We start from the raw sequence: 7,775 nt of genomic DNA, 5'->3' as shown, positions 1-7,775 counted from the left end.
TAATCGATTTTCAATTTTTTTCAGTTAAAGATATCAAAATTAAATTTCCCGTCGTTTGAAGAAAACAACAATGACCGTCAGTCCCATCCACGAAATTTTGTGCTTCGCTACTTATGGATGTTGTCATCCTTGTTTTTTATTGTTTGTTGAAATTGTCTGTAATACGAATTTATACCTGATTTTTCAGTATGGCTGAAAACTGGTTCTAATCCAGCGGATATTAATCGGTTACGAAGACATACTGGAAGAACTAAGATAAATCCCTTCGTTGATATTTGGCTTTCCTGGGTTCTAAAATATTTGGAACAAAATTTATTTATCTACAATTGTTCTCTCTTCCCCCCCCCCCTCCCTCCCCCCCACCAAAAAAAAACATGAGAATTTGTCTGGGATCATTTTTATGCCATTTCCTTTGAATACATCTTAAGTTTTTAAACTTGATTTCTTAAGCGGCGCGCGTGAAAGCCATACACGTGAAAAACGCGTACGCAAGCACCAAGATTATGAAACATTTTTAAAAATGGCGCGCGTTCATTCGGAGGGGGGGGGGGCGAGGGAGGGAAAGGGTTATTCTTTGGCTTGTGTGTTGGGTTTAGAATGGTGTTACAAAATAGCGGAAAAGCTTTCACTACTGTTTTATAGTCTCCTGGAAAAGTTATAATATGCTTATATATTAGTGATCCACCTTTGTAAGTTTTAATTATAATTAAATCAGAGCTGGATCTTTAAATCATTTTAGTGGTGAGCCAGATCGGGGTGCGCAGAATTTCAGCCAATCACTGCGCAGCATTTTATAAAATGCTGTGCTCTCATTGGTGGAAAGTTGGCTTACCCCGATCTGGCTAACCACTAAAATGATTTAAAGATCCAGCTCAGCTATTCTTTAACATTGTTCATCCGTATTACCGAAAAATTACAGAATCAAGGGCACATAATTGTTCTTGTTAACAAAATAACTAATATTAAGATTGAATGATACGTGTAAAACTCCATTTTTTTGCGGGTTGGGTCTGAAATCTGTGTGAAAAAACAACACTAGATAAGACAATGGATGATGAACATTTTTTAATGATGATGAACAAAATAATGCAATCAATAGATTAAAATCATTAGTTGACAAGTTCCCAATTTTTTAAACCAGCGAATGAGAGAAAGTTTTCTTAAAATATTGAATATCAGAGATGGCATAATAAAAACCACATGGTTTAAATCAAGTGGTTTAAACCAAAAAAAAAGCGTAAAAAAAAACAAAAAAAACAAGGTGGAATGGTTTAAATGTTTTTTTTTAAATATTAATACAAAGGCCTATCTTTCCAGTTATATCTTTTCATAACGTAAATAATACAGAAAATAACTGTCAGTCAGGGTTGTCAAATCGGGAGGGCAGTTTTGGGCTGCCCTTTTTCGTGTCCTTTTGGGCACCCCCCCCCCCCGTTTCGGGGGTGAGAAAAAGGGGGAGGGGGTAAAAAAAAGAGGGGGGGGCAGGCCTATAATTTGGATATTATTAAAAAAAACAAAAAAAAAACTGGTTTTTATTTTTAAAAAAACAAAAAAAACCTGGTTTAAACCATAAAAAACAAACTGGTTTGTTCTTTTTAAAAAAAAACCTGGTTTTTTTCCCATCTCTGTTGAATATCATAATAATTTTCAGACCAATGTTACCGTCCCTCCAGGGCTTTTTGTATCCCAACCCTATTATCTCTTTTGACCAAAAGAGTAGAACTCAAACTTACTTCTCTTTAATTAACACTCAGTTACTAAGTGACCGTCGCATTGTAAACGTGAAATCTGGATTATATTCTTTTTAATTCATGATGAGTGATCAATGACTTTTAACCTAGTCCTATTATTATACAGATATTTATTTTTTTCTTCTTAAAAAGTGTTTTACGTAGATATCTGTTTAAATCTTATTAAGTAAAATATCTTAATGTATGTGTATGTGGTTATTACAATCTCGGAAACTTCTATTTTGTATGTTCGAAATTGTAAGGAATTATTGTAATTTTTATTTTTCATATTTTATTTATGTTCTATACCTACATAAAGATTTTTATAAAGCAAAAATTGCGTAAACAACAATTAAATTAAATAAATGTAGAAATTATACATGCATGAGAAAATATTATCAATATAAACTTATGATAATATCAATTTAAGAACTTGAATAAGATAAATTTTGCATTGGTGGATAGGAACTGGTTCTCATCCATACGAAAAAACTATGTCTTGCATCGTATTATATCCAGCTTTCTACGAATATAAAAATGTACAATCATAAGACCAGTTTTTTAGCTCGTGCCTTCGGCACCTCGGGTTAAAAAACTGGTTTTAATCTTATAATTGTACATTCTAAATCCGCGGAAAGCCGTTTATAATACGATGCGAGAAATAACTATTATATCTTTTAACGACTGCACTGCACATGACAAATGTTGACCAATAGGGCGAGAAATGTCCTGCCCCCCTTTTTCTGATGCTTAAATCAAAGGGGTTTATGTTCATCTATTCAATTTGGTGGATATCCAGATTTAGGACATAGGGTGAAAAAAGAATTTTCAAATAGCAAATAAAATTTTATTTTCCGAATAAATTCATTTCGAAATTTGCCTATTTTGTAAATGATAACAATGTTTCATTAAGAAAAAAAAATTGGGCGATTTCCCTTAGAGTGCCTAGACAAGCATAGAATCCCCCCTCCCCCGTCTTGTTTATATAACTTGAAATTTAGTGAGAGGGGTTTGATTTTCCGCTGTTTATTAGTACCTTAGGTTAGGGTGTGTTTTATGTACAGTTGAGTTAGGGCACAGCAGGGTAAGGGCCACCCACAGGGGTTAAGCATTAAGTAAGGGAGTTGAGGCTTTTTGTGATCGCTAGCCATTTTTAGAAAAAAACACCAAAAATTGTAAATGTAAAAATGTACACAAATAAACAATATCTGAATAATAGTTGTTTGCAAGTCCTTGAATATTGACACTAATGATGATATCTTGTTTTATTTAAAGTAAGGTAGCTGCTCTATAAATATAACATGTCCGTAAATCCACAGGAAGGAAGGGGACAATGGGCTGCATGTTACGCTAGTCCCCAAAGTTTTTTATAACGTTTACTTGTTGGTTTGCTCGACTTCTTTGGGGGCTTTAACTGAATTTTGATTGGTTGATTCATTAAGTTGAGTATCCAAACGTTTCAACCAATAATAGTAATCTATAGAAGACGGAATTTTGTGTATCATCGGTGGGAATGTACATCAATTTATCCCTGATAAATCCATCCCTAGGAAAAACTTCCAACCTTTAACAGATCTTTAAAAATATTCACTGTCTTATGTACTTTCATAAGAAATTATGCGAATGTTTTTTGTCCAGACGACTGTTCCTCTATATTATAACAGTAATTTAGGCTAGGGATGTTAGCAAAATAGATTAAAACCAACCCAAGATATGTATAAAGCTTAACAAAAATGCACAAACAATTGAATTGGGACCAGCAATTTTCGAGATCTTTAGCATCAGACATAAAACCTTACTTTTTAATAAAATAGGATTCTTTTACTTTATCATTAAAAGTAGGTAGATCTATGTATTTTAATTTTTGACTGTTTCATTTGTTCAGATTCGCTTTTATGGACGTTGTCTTTCTTGAATTATTAGATACATATAAAATATGTTGCGTTTCAAGATTTCCTGTTTTTATCTAATTTTAACATTTTTATATATCTAGCTGGATAAAGTATCTCAAAATTGTATTTTTAATTGGGAATAGTTATTTTCAGCATCATATTATAAAAGCTTTTTGCTTTGTTTTTAAATGGATATAATACGATGCTATACATAATTATTCAGTATAGCTGAGAAACGGTTCTAATCCACCGGATATTAATCGGTTTTAAATAAATACGAGAAACTATTTTTATTCTCATAAATCTATCAATAGAAATTTTGCTCAATTTATTTGGATGATGTATTTATTATTAATTTCAATTTTAAGTTTTTTTTTACACATTAAAACATGTTAAATGTTATTTTGAAATGTTTTATTCATATAAAACATATCCAATTAAAAACTTGAAATAATGATATGTGGCCGAGCCTCTTATTTACTAAAAAAGCGTAGTTTCAATTTCACTTAGCAGTGTCTTACGTGTTTCTGTAATCAATGTGATATGGATTTTTTATACAAGAACAAATCAATTGAAACGTAACGAATAACTACCCTAATACGTACTTTGATTTTTAGTAAAATCAGTTATTTTGCAAAATAACTAATCCTCTCTTTTTCTGTCTGCTTAACACAGAACCGATTGAGGTCTTCAGTTTAGGAAATCTTTACTAAGGTCCTGGAATGGTTTTAGTATATTTTTTTCTGGCCCTTCGAATGTAGAGCTCCTAGATGCTATGGGCACAGCAGCTAGTTTCCTTTATGATAAGGGGGAGGGGGAGTTTGTACACTTATAGGAAATGAAAATTCAGTATCAAATTTTGGCCTGGCCGTTGGGCTTGTTATTTATAGTTATCAACCTAATTCTTTTTTTAAACTCTCTTATATGATTGGATCTGGTCTGTAAAACTTTGAAAATTGAATTTTGGGACTTTCCGTCTAGGGGCTAGTGGGACAAAAGACCCCTCGAAATACCAAAATTTTAAGTGCTGAACTTATTTTTAAAGATATCGAATTTAAAAATTTTATTTACGCTCTATCCTTCTAGGGGCTTTTGGGATAAAACAACCCCCCCCCCCCCCCCAATACAAAATTTATAAGTTTTGAGTCTAGAAGTCCCTAGAAGTAAAGTGCAAAAATGAAATATGGGGTGGCTAATTAACTCATTTATGCAATAAAAGGTTCCATTTAAAAAATCAGCTCGATATTTTAAAAAGTAAGCGCAGAACTTAAAATTTTTGTGTTTTTTTTTTTTGGGGGGGGGGGCTGGGCCCCATTAGCCCCTAGAAGGAAAGTCCCAAAATTTAAACTAAAAAAATATTGGATTTTTAATATCTACTTTTATACAGTAGTTATATATAATTAGTAACATATGTATAAAAAAAAGTCTTAACACAAAAATCCTTACGTAAAAGAAACAGAATGTCTTTCTGTCTATGTGTTTGTACCAAAAGGTCTCTCTTACCTCTTGACCAACACAGTGAAGCTTTTTATAGGTCCAAGGAAGGTTTGTATCTATTTTGTGGAAGGGTACCTCCACCCTCACAAGAGAAATAGTACCTGGAAAAATTAATTTTTAAAAAACTTTCTCTTTTAAATCAGAATATGAAGTCGATGGTTGACTTCCTTCCCTCTCAATTACCCCTGAAGGTATCTAGGGGCGTTTTACTTTAGTCTTTATGGGATGTCAAATAACGGGTTAAACACACTCAGACTATATATTGAAGTAACAGATGTACTTAATGAAAAATGGAAAATTTTTGTCGGGTCCATGAAAAAATCAAGTTTTTAAAAAATTGTTCAATGGATTTTTTTTGTAATCAAGTTATTATTGTCTCTTTAATCACGTGAGTCTAAAAAATATATTATCATTAATGCATGACCATTTAGATCTACAAAAAGGTAGTATTTTAAAAGTAATGCAACTTTTTTGTAACTTGTTAATGCTTTACATAATACTTTCGGTTACGAAGATATCTTGAGGGAAAAGGGGAGGGGAGGGTCGACAATTTACTTTTAATTTCAGTTTTTAAAGAAGATTTTGCTTTTTTCGAAGGGAGAGGTTTCCATTGAGCAATGGTGCAATTATTGCGTACAGAGAGCGGCGGACACGACGGACGGCTTTCACTAAGTTTTAATTGTAGAGAAGCTTCGCTTTAATCCCAAATAACACCGAATCTCTATATACAAGTTTAATAATACACAAACCAAACAATACTGAATTTAATATTTTCATATTAGGATGGGTTAAACAGAATAACATTGATTTCTTCCCTTTGCATATTATGGGTGAAGGAATGGCAAATAAAAAATAGATGAATAATTCAATCAAATTATATACAAGAAGATTATTATTAGTGGGAGCATAGCTACTCGATAAGTTAGTCTGTCCGCTACCCAATAATTTAGTGAAATTTCAATTAATGCATCTTAAGATTGTTGACGTGTGTGTATGTTACTATTTTTAGAATGAAGAAATTTGGTTGTGCATTCCCTTCCGCACATGTAACATAATCAAATCATCAAAACTGCTTTAATTTCAACAGCACACTTTATATTCAGAGATAAGGTATAGTGTCGATAAATTAATGAGCATTCCCAATGATGATAGAATTTAATGGCTGAAACGTTTAAACATTTACGTATTGAAAAAAAAAACAATTGAAATTTGATAAATTCCCCTAAGTTGTTAAGCCAACGAAGAAAACATTATTATAAAAATTTGGGGACTAGTGTAATAAACAGCCCATTGTCTCCTCTCTCTATCTCTGCTTTGTATTACTCTTTTTATTCAAGATCCAATATTTTGTACTTACTTTCAAGCCTTCTTGCACACATGAAAAACCGCGCGCATATGTGGCCTAGAATGCACAACAAAAGTTTTTATGTATGAATAAAAACTTTTTGAACTTTGAATTTCCTGATAATGATTCTAAGTTAAAAATTTTACCTCATGAAGGTACATTAGGGGATTTTTTTTTCCCGGCTTTTTTTGAAATTCAAGTAGTGCCGTTGCAATTATTATGCCTTTTGGTGAAAAAACACTTGTGTAAAAATTTTAATCATTTTGGACAAATATTATGCCCAGTAATTTCACTTTGAAATTTTGACGCCCCCCTTATGGGGGTCAAAAAATCATTGCATCAGAACTATGGCTTCATGGTGCTCCCTGAATAGGTCTTGAGGAGTAGAATCAGGAATTTTTGAAAATTTGAAAATATCTCGTTCCTAGCCTGAGAAAAGTTCAAAAAACCTATAAAAATTGGCCAATTTTCAAAAATGGCGTTTTTTAGGGGTTTTTTGAACTTTTCTCAGTCTAGGAACGAGATATTTTCAAAATTTCAAAAATTCCTGATTCTACTCCTCAAGACCTATTCAGGGAGCATCATGAAGTCATAGTTCTGATGCAATGATTTTTTGACCCCCATAAGGGGGGCGTCAAAATTTCAAAGTGAAATTACTGGGCATAATACTTGTCCAAAATGGTTAAAATTTTTACACAAGTGTTTTTTCACCAAAAGGCATAATAATTGCAACGGCACTACTTGAATTTCAAAAAAAGCCGGGAAAAAAAAATCCCCTAAGGTACATACTTCTAATTTAGATTTTAAATGTACAGTAAATTTGAAAGTACTTTTTTGAAAACCTAGATAAATTATCATTTTCAGAAAAAAATCAAAATGGCTCCTCATACAGAAAATGGCGGAATTAGCGCCAATGGTCATGGCGAAGACGACGTTTGGACTCTGAATCAGCATCTGAAGGAGGCAGACCCTGAGGTGCATAATAGATAGATAGGGACACAAATAAACTGAATGAAAGACACATACTCTAGAAAGAAATAAAAAAAAACAAGAAGTTGGCTGGTCATGAAAATTATATCTAAGGCTGTGTTATTTATTTCAAGAGGCTACGTCCCTATAGGCCTCTAGGGGCACGTAAAATCGTTTCTGTTCAATCTATATTAGGATCTGCTGTAAACCAAAAAAAATTATTTGGGGGATAGCTATATTTTTTTGCGATTATTCTTGGGAGGGAGCTGGCAACCTCCTCCAAAATTGCTATACACCTTCCCAGGCCTTATGAGAAGCTACACTGTAAAAGAAAACCACCAC

At 32.8% G+C, this 7,775-nt stretch overlaps 1 protein-coding gene across 1 annotated transcript in view; it reads left to right on the top strand.

The window, feature by feature from the left end:
* Nucleotides 1–6,499: 6,499 nt before the first annotated feature.
* The window catches only part of LOC145318674 (serine hydroxymethyltransferase-like), a 29,233-nt gene continuing 27,957 nt past the window's right edge, over nt 6,500–7,775 (top strand). Inside the window, exons 1-2 of the mRNA XM_080160110.1 lie at nt 6,500–6,619; nt 7,246–7,439. Of these exons, the coding sequence (XP_080016236.1) occupies nt 7,341–7,439 (99 nt within the window). The 5' untranslated portion in view covers nt 6,500–6,619; nt 7,246–7,340. The remainder of the gene's footprint in view (nt 6,620–7,245; nt 7,440–7,775) is intronic.

This window comes from Acartia tonsa, chromosome 5, assembly GCF_053477335.1.
Source record: "Acartia tonsa isolate MP-2025a chromosome 5, ASM5347733v1, whole genome shotgun sequence".
Lineage (NCBI taxonomy): Eukaryota > Metazoa > Arthropoda > Copepoda > Calanoida > Acartiidae > Acartia > Acartia tonsa.
The sequence above is the reverse complement of the archived record's forward strand: the minus strand, read 5'-3'. Positions and strand labels throughout refer to the sequence as shown.